The following is a 17,672-nucleotide window of genomic DNA, read 5'->3' as shown; positions in this document are numbered from 1 at the left end:
TTTATAGTCTTTTGGCACAGGGGTGGATCATGTTTACGCGCATTCCGTACGCTCGATAAATCCACTCGGTTTTCATTCTACTGTGCCTCTCAGTCCCCGCCATCGATTGTGCCCCCGCGCGTTCCACCGACCACCGAGACCACCGTTCCTAGGAGAGAATGTTTATAAAAGTGTGTCGTGTTGTTCGCGCACACTGTGGAAAGTTTGGCGCAGTGTGTGTGTGTGTGTGTGTGTGTGTGTGTGTGTGTGTGTGTGTGTGTGTGTGTGTGCGTGTGTGTGTGTGTGCTGTCGGTGTAGTGGACGTGTCTTCCGTGATCAGACTCGAGCGTCATGCACGCAACTGTCGTCGCGAAGTGGAAGTCCCCAGTGCGCTCGCAGGGCGGTCTGTGCTGTGGACACTCGAGAGGGCAGGGGAGGATTCCGGACTCACTCACTCACACACTCTCTCTCTCTCTCTCTCTCTCTCTCTCTCTCTCTCTCTCTCTGCCCCCTCCCTCCTCCTCCTCCTCCTCCTCTCTCTCCCCAAGTCTCTCAAGCGCGCAGAGTTTTCCGTTCCGTGTCGGGGTAACATCGTTAACAACAGAGACCGTCTGCCGGTAAGAAAACGGAGAAATGGAAGCAGTGGAGAAAACTCTCATTTACCGCGAGGACGACCCCGGACTTTATAAGAAACTGCTCCCCGGCGACAAGGACAAGGACACACTGCGCCACACTGAGGCCACACGCGACGAGTCCAACTACGTGGATCTGGGGGGCGACTCGCCCGATATGAAATCAGAGGGCACCAAGACCGTGAAAGTTACTTTCACCGGCGAGGGGAACCAGCTGGCGGTGTTCGAATGCAACAGTGACACCTCGGGAGACCGGAGCCCCGGAGGTCGTGAGCAGCTCGACGACAGTGTGGACAAAATGTATTCGAAGGACAACTGGGAAGACACCGGCCCCGTGCCCGACAGACCTCCGTTGCTTCCCAACTTTGAAAACGGCGAGACGACAGAACTCCAAACCGATGATGTCCCGGTGCCGCGTGATTACAGCCCCCTGCAGCAGGTCCCAAGCGAGAGCGAGGAGCTCCGGTACACCGACATACCGTATCTGAACAGCACGACGGAGTCTGACGACGCCACCAGCGTGGTCATGTCAGAGTCGGACCAGTGCGCGACGGACACTACGGTGGAGGACGAGTCCCACTACATCACGACGCACGAGATCCAACTGACCGAGCTGGACCACGACGTCGACTACGACTTCGGACGGGGCACCCGTTGGGACCTGGAGGATGATAATCTGGTTTATTCCTTCGTGGATTACGCCTCTTTCGAAAGCGACGCCAAGGCGGAGGGGAGGTTGATCCTGCAGGGACGGAGGCAGAGGAGCAACAGTGGCAAGGCGCATCAGTCTCATAATAACGCGCACCAACGCACCGCGGCACTGGTCAGCATGGAGTTCGAGAGCGACCTGTGCGATTCGGACAAATGCGCCAGTTCAGACTCAGAAAGCGTGATGTGCAAACACCCAAACGGTAACAGTGGGAATCCGGGGCAAATTCACTTGTCAATCAAGACCTCCTCGCGAGCCATTAACGACGCTCGAGCCGAGGCGCTGATGTGCGACAAAGTCCCGAGCTTTATCCCGGCGCCGGGACGGCAACACCTGGCCACCAAACTGCGCGGCAAAGACGTCAACGAATATTCCAGCGGCACGTCCGGCTCGATTAGCGAGCTGGACGACGCCGATAAGGAGGTGCGTAATTTAACCGCCAAGTCGTTCCGGAGTCTGGCCTGCCCTTATTTCGACGCTCTCAACCTGAGCACATCCAGCGAATCATCTTCAATATCAGAATACGGCCTCGGATTAAACAAATGGTCCGCTTTTGTGGATCTGAACTATGGCAACATGTCCAACGTGATGTCGCAGCCAGGGAAAGAGCAGAGCAGCGTCGCTCACCAGAGTTCCACCACCGCCATGTTCGAGATGAGTAAGAACACGGATTATAAAGCCACGAGGGCAAAGGGCACGGCCGTAGGGAGTGGGCACGTGCCCCAGCCTAGGAAGGTGTCGAGTCCGCGTCACGCGTCTTCATCCAGCCAGCAGATAGAACTATCAGGCGCGTTCCAACCGGGCCGGAGTGAGGTCATAACTTTAACGGAGACGTTGAATTTTCGTTGCAATGTAGAAGCGGGGTTACCTGAGCTCGGGAGGCTTCCCAAATGTTCGGAAAATGCGCGCGGATCACGTTCCACGGTGGATGAGGTTACCGGGCCCGTGCCAGCGAGGTTACCGGGGTGCGAGGCGGGCCAGCCCGGCGGTGATGTAGGAGACAACGTGGAGGACACGCACAAGAAGGCCATCTTCGCCTCAAGCCTTTTGAAAAATGTCATTTCCAAAAAGATGAAGTTGGAGCACGAGCGCAAGATGGAGCGGGGGGGGATCAGGGACAGGTTCCAGGCGCAGGCGCATGCGCAGTCCCAGTCTCCCTGCTTCCCAAGCAACGGCCCAGACGTGAAAGACTGGGCTGTGGGGAGAGGCGTGCACCGGCAGACCTCGGAAAGTGGCTCGGGCTTCGCGAGTAACTCCACGGATGAATCGGGGGCGTCGGACAGCAGACCTGCCTCCTGCGAACCCATGAGGGAGCGGGGAGGCAGCTGTGACGCACGGGCACCGGAGTGCGTCCAGCCCGCTGCTGAAACGGGCTTTGATGTGAAACGGGACACCGGGGAGCTCACGAGAGGCGCGCTCGGCCGGAGCCAGAACAGCGCGTTCAAATCGTGGAGAGACGGGGAGCTCGAGCCGCAGAGGGAGGAGATGGACACGACGGGTGGGAATAACAAGCTGATTAAACTGTCTCAACTGTTTGTTCCGAGTTCCCAGCTACTCTCGAAAGACACGGAGGCGGGAGGAGTGGTGTCCAAGAGCATCGCAGCTACCGTAGAGCCGGCGGAACGCCGGGAGAACACCGATAACAACAACGCGCGCGCCACGGTGGACACGGGAGGAGAGGGGAGAGGGTCAAAGGCACCTGAGATGAAAATATGCTTGAGGAGCGTGAAAGAAAATAAAGCCAATCCGTTCAATATTGCCAACTTGTTAACCCCTAATATAGGCCACCACTCTGTGCATCCGTTAAAGGCACAATGCCCGGTGATGCTTGGCGCTGCGGCGGTGTGCCACACTAAAGTGCCACACTTTACCGTCAGGGACATTAGGGACAACAAGTGTAAGTTTCAAACGCCGATTCATCACGTGAGGGACGTGCGCAAACTCGTTAAAAGTTCATACCTTAGTTTCCCATATAGTTTTGTCGCACTGGATAACGGCGCTGAAGATAATAAAGCCACTAAAAAAGAGCCCGATAAGAATCCCTCCCCCAATCCGATTATCATAAAATGCCACTCTGTAAAAACCAAGAGCAGTGTTTTAAATCAACATCCACATGTGGCTGATGCGCCAAACGAACCCACGTCGCCACACCGGGCACCTGGTCGATTGGCACTCGTGTTCGCCAAGCAGCCCAACCCCGACCAGTTGGAATCTCACCTGAACCCTGAAACAAAAACGGCGAAACAGAGGCAGGAAAAACCCACCGACGGGGCAGGTGAACGTAAACCGCAGTCTAAAGTCCCTAAACAGGCGGCGTTGGAGAAGCTGAAGGCTGCAGTGAAAACGATGGAACAGCTGTACATTTTCGACAGGAACGAGTGGAAGCGCAAAACCCAGGCGCCTCGGCCCATCACGGACAGCCACGTCCTGTCTCTCATCGCCCGTGAGGAGCAGGGCGGCAGCGGCAGAGCGGAGCTAGAAGAGTTTCTTAGCGCAGCGGCCCGTTGTGATAGGTTGACTAGCTCGGACGCACACGGCGATAGGTTCCCTCCCCTGTCAGACACAAGCGCCGGTCAGGAGGAGAGGGTGATACACGTCCCGTACGCAGAGGAGGCGTTTCAGACGCAGGCGCCGCAGCAGCACAGTCAACAGTTCAGTAACCAAAGCGTGTTTCACGTCGGGCGCAGTGAGAAGCTGACAGTCGCTAATGACGCGTCACTAAGGCCCCCTCCTCAGGCTCAAGCCCCGTTTAAACCCTCTGGAGCCCCCCTGTCGCTGAAGATAGTCCCCCCAAAACGAGCTGCGGTGGACAGGGTCAGATTGAGAGCCAGTCCCACAGAGAGCCATGCCCCATCCCTCCCTCGGCCCTGCAAACCTGGCAACACAGACTCTGAGAAGAACTACCTGACCATGCCTGTGGGGGTGGGGGCAAGGTTGAGGGTGATGGGGGGGCCCAGGTGTGGCGGTGAGACCAAACTACCAACGGTCGCCAGGCCCCACCCTCCTGGGGTCAGTGTCCTCGCCTGCGGAGGTCAACCCAGGTTCAGGATGGAGACGGGCTCCCCAAACATGCCCACCCCTCCTACCACTGCCACCATCTACCATCGCCGCCACCCGGCGCTGCCGACGGCGGGGGGCGTGGTCCCCCAGCAGCAGCAGCAGCAGCAGCATCAGCAGCAGCCCCAGGTGTTCTGTTTCTCGTCGGTGGGGGGGAGCGAGCCCAACCCCCCCAGCCCCGCCCCCAGCCACACCGCCACCCCCAGCCCCACCCCCAGCCAGAGGAAGATGCTCCTAGACCCAATCACAGGGAACTTCTACCTGGTAGACACGCCCCTCGCCGTCCCCGCCGTCCGACGCCTGTACGACCCGGAGACGGGCCGCTTCCTGGACGTCCCCGTCACCGTCCCCCAGACGCCCGTCCCCGCCCCGGTCTCCCCCGTCCTCCCGGTCCCCCTGTCTGTGTCCCCCATGTCCCCCCTGGCCCTCCCCCCCGGGGCCTACACCGCCTCTGCGCCCACCTACATGATCTACCCGGGCTTCCTGTCTCCGCCCCCCCTGCTTCCTGTCCCCGGTCCCGTCATCAGCCTGGCTCCGCCACACACCGCAGACGCCGCCGTGGGGAAGGCCGCGGCGGGGGGAGGGGCGGTGGCGGAGAGCCCGTATTACACCGCCACGGGGGGGCGTGTCCACGCTACCGCCACGCTGCCGATGCCGGTGACCCTGGGGAAGCTGGGCGGCGCGGCGCGGGGAGCCATGGCGACGGCGGCGGCGGCGACAGCGAACAGGAAGCCGGTCATCAGCATCACGCAGCAGGGTCCGAGGATCGTGGCCCCGCCCTCCTTCGACGGGACCACCATGAGCTTCGTGGTCGAGCACCGGTAACCGGCGGCCCGGGGGCGGAGCCTCTGCTGACCACGTGAGTCTCGTCTCCTCTGTATACTAGACCTACACTAGTCCTGGTCCTGGACACAGATTAAACCTGGACCTGTATTATACTAAACATAGTCCCTGTACACAGATTAAAGATGGTCCTGTATTATACTAAACATAGTCCCTGTACACAGATTAAGCCTGGTCCTGTATTATACTAAACATAGTCCCTGTACACAGATTAAGCCTGGTCCTGTATTATACTAAACCTGGTCCTGTATTATACTAAACCTGGTTTTGCAAACAGATTAAGCCTGGTCCTAGACACAGAATAAGCCTGGTCCAGGACACAGATTAAGCCTGATCCTAGACTCACACATTCAATGCAGAATCTCCATTAAAGTAGCTGTGTGTCTGAGGAGGAGGTTTAACCTGTGTCTGGGAAACCAGGGCCCCCATGTATCGCCCCACAGACCCCCTGACCAAGACCAGACCGCCTCCGTCGCCTCAACACTGTCAGGAGCCAGGCTCCCTTATAAGACCACCCCTCTCTCTCTCTCTGGGGGGGCATGGTTCTGGGCAGGACCGGTGTCCGTTACATCAGCTGAACTGGGTTGAGGTTCTGACAGGAAAGCACCGGCTGTTACCTCATACACTAAGAAGCTAGCGATACATATTCAGATTATCCAAAGTTAGCAGGCTTGAGTTATGGTCATAGTTATTAACCTCTGACATGGTTTTCGATCAAATGACACAGTTATTTTCGAGAGGGCTGGGGGTGATCTTGGCTGTAGGATAATGTACAGCTAGCCCCGGTAGAGCAGGGTGGAGCCTCAGCATAAATTCTTCTGGTGTCCAGCTCCATATTGGTGTGGCGGTGTGGTAAATGGCGCTAATGTAACTGCTATGGGTGGAGGTGTTAGTAGACACACAACACCCCATGCCCCCGACCCCGGCAATCTCCCCTGGGGTAACCTGATGCTGGGCCACTCTGACTGGGGGTGGGGGGTCTGGCGATAGACTGGCAGGCAGGTAGCTTTTCTCTACATGACAGAGTACAGTGGTAAGCTATTTTCCATAGTGGCTCAGAGAGCACGGTGTGTTCTCTCTCTCTGTGTGTGTGTGTGTGTGTGTGTGTGTGTGTGTATGTGTGTGTGTGGGTGTGTGGGTGTGTGTGTGTGTGTGTGTGTGTGTGTGTATTTGTGTGCATTTACACCCGTCAGAGGTCACCCAACAATCACTGACAGCATCATGTCTGTCTGTCTGTGTATTTTTATATGTGTCTATATGCAGTAGGTGTCAGTCTGCATGTCTGTCTGTCTGTCTGTATGTCTGTCTGTCTGCTTGTCTGTCTGTGTGCCTGTCTGTCTGCCTGCCTGTCTGTCTGTCTGTCTGTCTAATCTATCTATCCACCATCATCCATACATCTATATTGACGGTTTAGTTAGACTAATAGTTTAGACTAATTATCCAGTGATGCAGTTCAATACTGACATACTGGATATTTTAGATGATACAGGGTCAGGGATACTTGATGATGAGGTGTCCAAATACTGTATACAGTGCTAATGAACTGCTATTATTAAACAGGTTATGTTACTAAATAGTTACTAATGGATGGATCACATGATTATTTAGTTCAGTTTAGTTTAGTTTATTTAGCACACATGAAACGGTGCAAGGAGGGAACGAAGCCCAGCAGGCTTGTACATAGTTCCACTCCCGTCAATAGCTAGATAGATAGATAGACTTTATTTGTCATTGCTACAGTACAGGTACCAAACAACGAAATTTAGGAGGGGTGGCTCCCCTGGTGTTTAGGAAAGGAAAAAGAAACACATTTTAGAAAAAGCATAGATGCATAAAATCACAAGAAGGTAAGGAGCTGGTTTACATCAATAGAGGCTATGTACACAATCCACTGTACTATACTGCACAGATAGTCAACTAGGGTTGTCATATTTCACAAGAAAGTATTTTTTCACATTATTTTAAAGTGTCACAGTTTGCAGGCTTGAAAATGTACATGTTTGTGCCTCAGCACTAGCTGCCATACAATCCGTCCGGACTGTCCTGGGCCCAGAACTTAGGCCTTTTCTGTGTTCAGGGCCTTGACGGCCCTGTGGTAGAAGCTGTCCTTCAGTCTGTTTGTCTTAGCGGCCGGGGTCCTGTACCTCCTGTTCGAGGGCAGCTTGACAAAGTGTTCGTGCCCAGGGTGGGTCGGGTCCTTGGAGATCTTGGAGGCCCTCCTGAGACAGCGTGTTTTGTACAGCTCCTCCAGAGAGGGGAGGGGGGCGCCGGTGATCTTCTGTGCTGTTCTCACGACTCTCTGTAGCTCGCTTCTCTCCGCTGCCGTGCAGCTGTGGAACCAGTTGGAGATGCCGAAGGTGAGGATGCTCTCCACTGCGCCGTGGTAGAAGGCCACCAGCATCTCCTTCTTGCTGTGTTGTTTCTTGAGGCATCTCAGGGTGTATAGCCGCTGTTGTGCCCTCTTGATGGTGCCTTTAGTGTTGTCCTTCCAGGCCAGGTCATCCCGCATGTTGTGTCCCAGGAATCGGAGGTTTGAGACTATCTCCACGCTCTCTCCGTCGATGAGCAGGGGCAGGATCTCGGACTTTTTCCTCCTGAAGTCTACGATGAATTCCTGGGTCTTTGACTTGTTTAGCAGCAGGTTGTTAACCTTGCACAGCTTGCTCAATTGCTCTACCTCATCCCTGTACGCCGCCTCGTCCCCCCCCGAGATACATCCCACCACGCTGGTGTCGTCTGCAAACTTTACGATGTAGTTGCTGGGGTGGATGGGGGTGAAGTCGTGGGTGTAGAGGTTGTAGAGGATGGGGCTTAGCACGCAGCCCTGGGGTGACCCAGTGCTGAGGCTGAGGGCTGTGGAGGTGTGGGGGCCCACCCGCACCCTCTGGGGGCGGTCGGTCAGGAAGTCCTTGATCCACGCACATATAGAGTGTGATAGACCCAGGTCTAGTAGTTTGGTCACTAGCCTGTCTGGAAGGATGGTGTTAAAGGCGGAGCTGAAGTCCACGAAGAGCAGTCTCGCGTAGCTGTTTCCCCTCTCCAGGTGGGATAGAGTGGCGTGGAGAGTCGTCGCTATGGCGTCCTCTGTGGACCTGTGGGCTCTGTAGGCGAACTGGTATGGATCCAGGTTGGGCGGGAGGCGTGTGAGTATGTGGGCCCGGACTAGTTTCTCGAAGCACTTCATGATGATTGGTGTGAGTGCCACCGGGCGGTAGTCGTTTAGGCAGCTCACCGTGCTTTTCTTCGGGACTGGGATGATAGTTGAGGTTTTCAGGCAGGGTGGGACGGTGGCCTGGGACAGGGACTGGTTAAAGATGTTGGTGAAAACCCCGGCCAGCTGGTCGGCGCAGTCTCTCAGCACCCGTCCCAGGACGCCATCCGGCCCCGAGGCTTTCCTGGGGTCCACCGCCTTCAGTACGCGTCTCACCTCGTGCTCTGTGAGGGTGAGGCTGCTGAGAGCTGGAGAGAGTGGTGGAGCTAGGTTTCAATATAACATAAACAATAGCTAGGTTTCAATATAACACTTGATACATGTAAATAAGATAAAAGAAACCACAAACAAAATCATATCCATGGGGCAAAAAGGTAGGATAGCACAAAAAAAAAGAAACTGAAAAAGACACAAGGATACATAGTTTGTTCAAAACACATCAAGAAAAGAAAAACAGAAATAAGAGCAAAAATGATTAGTGGTGGCTTTGTTGACACTGTAAGGCACTGGTTGTCATGACTACAACACTTTATCTGGAGTTAATACATTTCAGTTGATTAATCAGTTAGCACATTTTCTGTTAAAAATGTTAGATATATCAATATATCTGTTATAATTCTAACATTTGCCGAATGACATAAGCAACAAGCAGTTAATAAGCTCTTAATAAGACATGAATGAATAATTTGAGGTGCCTACAGGATTTGTAGTATTAGTGCTTGTTATACTATTGTATAATCAACAATCAATATATACATATATTATTATAAAATATGACAAAAATATAATTTACATAAATGTATGTTTGATTCTCAACGATTTATATATTTGTATATTGTGTCAATGGCTTCTCTCTTTAGTTAATAGAGAAGTGTACAGATACATTATCACTCAGAAAAGAATGTGCAATTCTTCGCCACCTCACCCACCCTCTTCTACTTCACTCTACTACTACTTCACACGCACACACACACACACACCAAGGCTGTATGTGTGTTTTGTGGAGGGATGGTAGTACAGGGGGCGTGGGGGCCATAGTATGTATATACACTGTATATATATATGTGTGTGTGTGTGTGTGTGTGTGTGTGTGCGTGTGTGCGTGTGTGCGTGTGTGCGTGTGTGTGTGTCTGTGCGTGTGTGCGTGTGTGTGTGCGTGTGTGTGTGGAGGGGGCCTATCCCAGGAGAAGGTCAGGAGATGTGAAGTATTTGTTGTGCTGATGCAGGGAGAGGACAGCTGCCGGGAGGAATCAGCTGCTGGGGGAGGGGGGGGGGGGGGGGTGAGGCTGCAGCAGGGTCAACTTTTTATAGGCCACCACTCTCTCTCTCTCTCTCTCTCTCTCTCTCTCTCTCGCTCTCTCTCACCACTCTCTCTCTCTCTCTCTCTCTCTCTCTCTGTCTCTCTCTCTCTTTCTCTACCCCCTCTCCCCCCCTCTCTTTCCCTCCCACCTCTCTCTCTCTCTCTCTCTCTCGCTCTCTCTCTCTCTCTCGCTCTCTCGCTCACTCTCTCTCTCTTTCTCTACCCCCTCTCCCCCCCTCTCTTTCCCTCCCACCTCTCTCTCTCTCTCTCTCCCATCTCTTTCCAATGTTACGTAATATAAAGCCTATTATAATAAATGTAATTAATAAATTAGAGTATTATAATAGGCTAATTATATTAGCCTATTATAATAAATACTTTCCTGTGCACCATGGTCGTAGGACTAGAAACAGACTAGTTGTCAGTATGTGAACCAAGGTGTCGCTGCTCAGAAAACACATATGACACATAATACAGATCATGGACATGAGGCAAGCATGTAGCCTCGGGACATATAAGGTGGCTACCTCTCTACCTTGCTCTGAGGCAAAGCATGTACAGTTAATATCAGTGGAGGTTTGATTTGATTCATTAGGATCCCCCATTAGCTGAGGTAAAAATCAGTGGACGGAGGACGACTCATTGTAACGCATGGAACGGAATAAGGAATGGTAACACATTCCTCGTTCCATACCATGCATGCCAGTGAGCCCGTCCTCTGAGATCTACTTCCACTGGTATATACAGTATTATATGTCATGTAATGTACCAGTCATACTCTAAACACTCTATATCTATGTACGTATCTAGCAATGTGGAAACATAACAAGATCTTTTTGTTTTTCTGTCACACAGGAGTGTCTCACGGACGAGGACTTTCACCACCCTGCCACCTGCCCCCCAGCCCTGCCTTACAGGCACATTCACCACCTCTTCCTCATGTTCGGCCCCCTCCCACCCCCTGCCCCCCTCCATTTTCTGCCCCCTACCGCTGCCCCTTCTCTGCCCCTGCCCCATTCAGGCCCCAGCCCCATTCAGGCCCCTGCCCCATTCAGCCCCCTGCCCCCCCCCCTCCCCCCCGCACGTGCCTCTGCCCCATTCAGACTCCCAAGCTCTGCTGCACCTCCTGACTGCTGCTAGACTGTAGGATAGTGTAACTGCCTAGCGTCGCTCTACACACATATCAGTACCTACTCACTGTTAACAACGACTACCTGTTTGTTCAGGAGCAATCTGATTGGTGCGCTGCAATATTGTGATTCAAAGGGAACCGTTGTCGGCTGACTGTTTCCTGTGAGAACTCAACTCGATTGATCAGCTGATTGACACGTCGCTCCGCAAATGTTGAATTCAGCTACGGTTCCTTTCTGTTGTAATGAAAGAAACTCAAAACCCCCAAAAAACAGCAATCTTGACAATTACGGATTTAATTTTTCTCAATTTCTCTAAAAGTCAAAGACAGGATACTCTCCTACAAACACCTTCATAACACAATCAAGTTCAATCAGGAAATGAATTACATCTAGAATCAAACATAGATTTAGAATCAGAGAAAAAGATTTGTGCTCTGATCTCAGAGGCCTAGTCAGCCACTGCCCCTCCATCTGGAGTAGCTGCACCTCTGGTTTCTTCACACACGGCTGTGTATGCCTGGATGATCTGGTGTGCTTTTATATTACATGTCTTGTGGTATTATGTCCCTCTCTTCTTGTATGTAAATATACTGTGTGATGATGATAATTAGGATGATGATGATGATAATGAAGAGTAACACAGATAGTGAGTTGTTCAGAGCAGCTGGAGCTCCGCCCCTGCCACCTGATTGGTGGTCCAGGGGTCAAGGGTCGGCCCAGTCGTGTACACGGGGCTAACGATTCCCGTGTAGCACTGGGCTGGGGGAGGAGCCAGCGAGAGGCGGGACGCTTTAGGGGATGACCTCCTCTATAGGTCTCTGTCTACCCCCTACACGCTGGGTGTAGGGACACGAGGAGAGGTGTGTGTGTGTGTGTGTGTGTGTACTGTAGCAGTGTGTGAGCAGACCAGATAGGGACCCGCTACTTCAGAGTGATGAGGCAGGACAAGGTGCTGGTCTAGTCCATCGTTACTCACAAGCACAGAGTCTTCTCAAGATGTCTAACGTTTGTCATCAAGAGCACGTTAAATAGTATTCCCTTCAGGAAAGTGTGAAAAAATACAAAATACACACACCTTGATGGGGTGCATGGCCGTACACATTGAAGGAGCTAGGCCCCACACACTCAAATGCTACCTTGAGTACCTGAATTGATTATTGATTAGTACCACAGTAGTCTCCACCTTCATTACAACATAACATAGCTTCTTATGGAATATCAGTCAGTCGATGAACCAATCGACTCATCAACCAATTAACCATTCAGCCAATCAATCAATCGATTAATCAGTCAGTCAATTAATCAATCGTTTAGTCAGCCAAAGATTTTATTCATTTGTTGGTTGTGATTTGTCAAAGACACTGAAACGCACTTGAGAAAGAGCTAGATTGTAAAGGATCCTGTGTTACAGGCCTAAATACATATCAAATGTTCTTGTCATTTGCTGCCAACCATATTTGCTGCTGACAGTTAAAAATAGATTCAAACTAGTTGTTTCCTTTTGAACACATGTTGCCGTGCAACAGTAGCCAACTAGCCGCCCATGCTATACTGTAGGAGTAACATTAGGTTTCCACGGGAACAACTACGGGGACATCTCTGACCAGCTCTCCCATGTTGACTTACCAAATTGGTTAACATTTGGTTAAGGTTTGGGGTTAGGGTTAAAGGTTAGGTTTAAGGGTTAGGGTTAGGGTTAACTTTAAGGGTTTGGTTAAGGTTAGGGTCAGTTTTAGGTTTTGGCCTTTGACCCATCAACGGGCTGCTGGTCAGGAAGTCCCCTCTAGTCTCCCTCTGGGTTCTACTTCCTGTGGGAATCACACTAGAGATCCTGAGTTTTGATGTTAGAATAATACTAGTTCTACTGTTAGGATAATGTTCGTTCTGATGTTAGAATAATACTAGTTCTACTGTTAGGATAATGTTCGTTCTGATGTTAGAATAATGTTTGTTCTGATGTTACAAAGCTCCTGGGTTCTGATGCTAGAATGATGTTAGCTCTGTCGCTGGATGTTGTGTTTTACTAAGTTGATGATCATAAACATGTAGGTGACACAGATCTGCTGGCCAGTCTGTGGACCTGAACCCTGTTAGAAACTCATGGCCACTGTAGCTGAGTCCAAATCCCAAGCTGTGGGCACAGGCCATTAACATACATATATACAGTATATACATATATACTGTATGTATACTGTATATATATATGTGTGTGTAGTATGCACAGAGAGTTTTTTCGCTGTTAGAAATGTGTTGTTTCTTTCTAGAGTGCTTCAACATGGCCGTGACTACCCGCTGTCCTGTTGATCATGTGATCAGTGTGTCGTTTAACCATGTGACGGCTGTCTGTGTTCTAAGAACTCAGGCCCAGTCGTTCATTTTGGTAGCACTTTATTTTACGGAACACAGACGACTGAGGTGTTTAGTTAAGACGGTGATTATCTAGCTATTATTAGGTTTCTTCTTCTAACCAATGAATGCCTTGTGAAAAACGGTGTTGAATTCTTAGATGTTTGAAGTACCGGACCTTGGTGATACAAATAGAACTGGCATAAACAACACTGTTATATACCACAATAAAGTACAACCCCATAGTGCCAAAACATAGAGGTTGGAACAACCTTGAAACAAAATGGCGTCGCGTACTCAGACTTAGATTACTGGTGACGCACTGTACTGTAACGGCTTCTGTGACATCATCCAAATGAAATGGCTCTAGATGTCCCGTCGCCAAAGGCACCGCAGAAGTTCCGGTAACCATAGGGACGCTGGCGGAGGTAGACAGCGGAGGACGGGCTCGTTGTAATGCACGGGACGGATTGAGGAATGGTATCAAACACATCCTCATTCCATTCCATTACAATCAGCCCGTCCTCCGATGTCTACCTCCGCCAGCCTCTCCTCAGTCAACTTAATGAACTTGTGTTACGTGCAATGTAAACATGGTGTATCCACACTTCAGATGTGCCTCTGGAGAGAGCAGTATCCCTATTATGTTATTCATGTTGTTTTTATGTACATATCATTTGTTGTTGTTGGATGTGATGAAACCATTTATATTTACTGAAATCTGTGTGAAACCTGTGATCGAAAACCTTGATTTCTATTGTCACAAATAGTCCCAACAATTAAGGGATGTATCATGTAGTAAAATGACATGACCTAGTCAATGTCTCTCAACCAGCAAAGAGCTGTGATTGTCTTGACTTGAATCATAACTTTACTGTACCACCATTTCTTTCTGTGTCGTGGTTGTCGTCACGACAACGTTACTCAACCAGTCATATGTGTTATAGTTATGTGAGATCCATGACATCATCACGAGGACTTGGTTTGTGATGTGTAACGCCCGTTACAAACAACACTGACCGTCCAGAGTGATGTCATACTGGACGAGCGCACATCTCAGACGCCGCCGTCAACGAACAGACCTACTCAACAACCCCCTCCACTCCCCGACACACACACACACACCCCTCAAAGCCCCCCAACCACCCACCACACATACACACACACACACACACACATACACACACCCCTCAAAGCCCCCTAACCACCCATCCCACACACACACACACACACACACACACACACACGCACACACGCACACTTCCCTAGTCCCACCAATCAACTTCAGGCTCTAGATGAGATACCCAGCAAGAGCAATGTTCTCTGGACACACACATACACTCACACACACACACACACACACTCTTGCCTTTTGAAAAAGATGAACGACAAGATGGAGCCGCGTCACGTTGAGATGGTCAGAGGAAAGTGAAAGAAAGAAAGTCTTATGAAGAAGGGCGGACATGCTGAAGGCTCAGTGTGTCTGCTAGGCAGCCATTTTGGAAAGACACTTTGGTCTGTACTAGCTAAGTACAGTACTGTGGACAGGGGACTTAAGATGGCTGCCCGGGAGGGAATGAGAGGTCGAAGGTCAGGACGACAACAGAAGGACTCACTGTTAGGGGAGCCGGTGCAGTGTTTAACACTGTCACGGTCGGAGCACAGCGATGGAACATGACAAGATGGGGGACGGAAAGAATGCTCTGTAGACCTGAACGCCTACGAGTGTTGGAATAAATCAAACTGCAAGCCACCTGACTGGAGTCTTTCTTCTTTTATGATCTGTATGGCAACTTCCTGTTCTGTATGACAGCTTCTTGATCTGTATGAGAACTTCCTGTTTTGTATGACAGCTTCCTGTTCTGTATGACAGCTTCCATCTCTGTATGACAGCTTGCTGTTCTGTATGACAGCCTCCATCTCTCTATGACAACTTCCATCTCTGTATGACAGCTTCCTGTTCTGTATGACAGCTTCTTGTTCTGTATGACAACTTCTTGATCTGTATGACAGCTTCTTGATCTGTATGACAGCTTCTTGATCTGTATGACAGCTTCCATCTCTGTATGACAGCTTCCTGTTCTGTATGACAGCTTCTTGTTCTGTATGACAACTTCTTGATCTGTATGACAGCTTCCATCTCTTTATGACAGCTTCCTGTTCTGTATGACAACTTCCTGTTCTGTATGACAGCTTGTTGATCTGTATGACACCTTCCTGTTCTGTATGACAGCTTGTTGATCTGTATGACAACTTCCTGTTCTGTATGACAGCTTGTTGATCTGTATGACAGCTTCCATCTCTTTATGACAGCTTCCTGTTCTGTATGACAACTTCCTGTTCTGTATGACAGCTTGTTGATCTGTATGACACCTTCCTGTTCTGTATGACAGCTTCTTGTTCTGTATGACAGCTTCCTGTTCTGTATGACAGCTTCCTGTTCTGTTTGATGCACGTTACAGCTACCTGGTTGGGCAAGACTAATGGGACCAGACTGACCTGCAGGCAGATATTGAATTACGGTTGGTTACGGTTATATGGTCTGTTTTAGGTGTTGACCTTTGACCTGTCAATGGGATGTTGATCAGGACGGTCCCTCTAGTCTCACCTATCCTGATCAGGCTGTCAATACATATACCGTATTTTCCGGACTATAAGTCGCACCCGAGTATAAGTCGCAGCAGACCAAAAATGGGCCATGAAGAGGAAAAAACCACATATAAGTCGCACTGGACTATAAGTCGCATGGTTCAAGGGAACGGGCTTGGCGGAATCAGCGGGGAAAGAAGACCCTGTTGAGCTTGACTCTAGTCTGGCACTGTGAAGAGACATGAGAGGATTTGTAAGCCCAGGAAGGACATAATTCACGTTGAAACTTCTTCTGAAAGGTTAAGGAATACTTGTATTATCGAGTGTAAAGTCCGCTAGCTAGCGCGGGGCTAACAACATGGCGTCGCGGAGGAAAAATGAAACTTTGAACAGCCTCTAAAAGGTAATAAATGACTTTAATATCGTTTCTAATGTCCATAACATTGTGTATAAGGTCCATAACATCATGTTTAATGTCCACATTGTCGTGTTTAATGTCCACATTGTCGAGTATAATGGCTATTCTATCGCGTATGAAGCGCTACCGGAAGTAGCAAAATGCTACTCGCGGGTACAACATTGCAACGTTAAACAGCCTCTGGAAGGAATAAATGACTTTAATATCGTTTCTAACGTCCATAACATTGTGTATAAGGTCCATAACATCATGTTTAATGTCCACATTGTCGTGTTTAATGTCCACATTGTCGAGTATAATGGCTATTCTATCGCGTATGAAGCGCTACCGGAAGTAGCAAAATGCTACTCGCGGGTACAACATTGCAACGTTAAACAGCCTCTGGAAGGAATAAATGACTTTAATATCGTTTCTAACGTCCATAACATTGTGTATAAGGTCCATAACATCATGTTTAATGTCCACATTGTCGTGTTTAATGTCCACATTGTCGAGTATAATGGCTATTCTATCGCGTATGAAGCGCTACCGGAAGTAGCAAAATGCTACTCGCGGGTACAACATTGCAACGTTAAACAGCCTCTGGAAGGAATAAATGACTTTAATATCGTTTCTAACGTCCATAACATTGTGTATAAGGTCCATAACATCATGTTTAATGTCCACATTGTCGTGTTTAATGTCCACATTGTCAAGTATAATGGCTATTCTATCGTGTATGAGGCGCTAGCGGATTTACTCCTTGGTTCATGTCAGTCAGAGATTACCGTATGTCAGTTCATGTCAGTCAGAGATTATGAATTATTGATATATAAGTCGCACCTGACTATAAGTCGCAGGACCAGCCAAAGTATGAAAAAAACCGCGACTTATAGTCCGGAAATATATATATATATATATATATATATATATATATATATATATATATATATATATATACTGTTACACACTACTGTTACATACTACGGTTACAGACTAGTGTTACATATTACTGTTACACACTACTCTTACACACTACTGTTATACACTACTGTTACGTTTCTTTACTGTAAATACACATTTTAAAAATGTAATGTAAAAAAGTCCTACTTCAAGTATTGCGACTGGCAATGGCGCCTGGTCCGAGCACAGATTAGTTTTTCTTATGATGACTGATGTATAGATGAGTCACTTTACTTACTTAGATAAAGGTACTTGTTGTAACTCGTTTTGGATAAAGGCATCTGATAAATGTCTAAAATGTAAAACCAGGCCAAACCAGGCCAAACCTCTAAGAATACAGATCACCTGTGGCATGCTCTCTCTCCTCTAGCTGTCTCTCTTGGTGCGTCCTAACATTCTCTCCTCGTCACCTCACTTCCTCCTCAAAGCCCATTGGAGGAGAACATCCTAGGTTGCTCCCCGGAGATATTCTAATCCAATGGGGAGAGGAGAGGAGATGAGGAGTAGAAGAGA

At 49.6% G+C, this 17,672-nt stretch overlaps 1 protein-coding gene across 1 annotated transcript; it reads left to right on the top strand.

Moving 5' to 3' along the window:
• Positions 1 to 612: 612 nt before the first annotated feature.
• Positions 613 to 5,202, top strand: LOC308160861 (uncharacterized protein C4orf54-like; the record flags this gene model as incomplete). Its single annotated transcript, XM_080534794.1, has 1 exon — positions 613 to 5,202. One exon carries the CDS (start codon positions 613 to 615, stop codon positions 5,200 to 5,202), a length of 4,590 nt encoding a protein of 1,529 aa, XP_080390920.1.
• Between the last annotated feature and the right edge of the window lie 12,470 nt (positions 5,203 to 17,672).

This window comes from Nansenia antarctica (genome assembly GCF_963989245.1).
Source record: "Nansenia antarctica genome assembly, chromosome: 6".
Lineage (NCBI taxonomy): Eukaryota > Metazoa > Chordata > Actinopteri > Argentiniformes > Microstomatidae > Nansenia > Nansenia antarctica.
The sequence above is the reverse complement of the archived record's forward strand: the minus strand, read 5'-3'. Positions and strand labels throughout refer to the sequence as shown.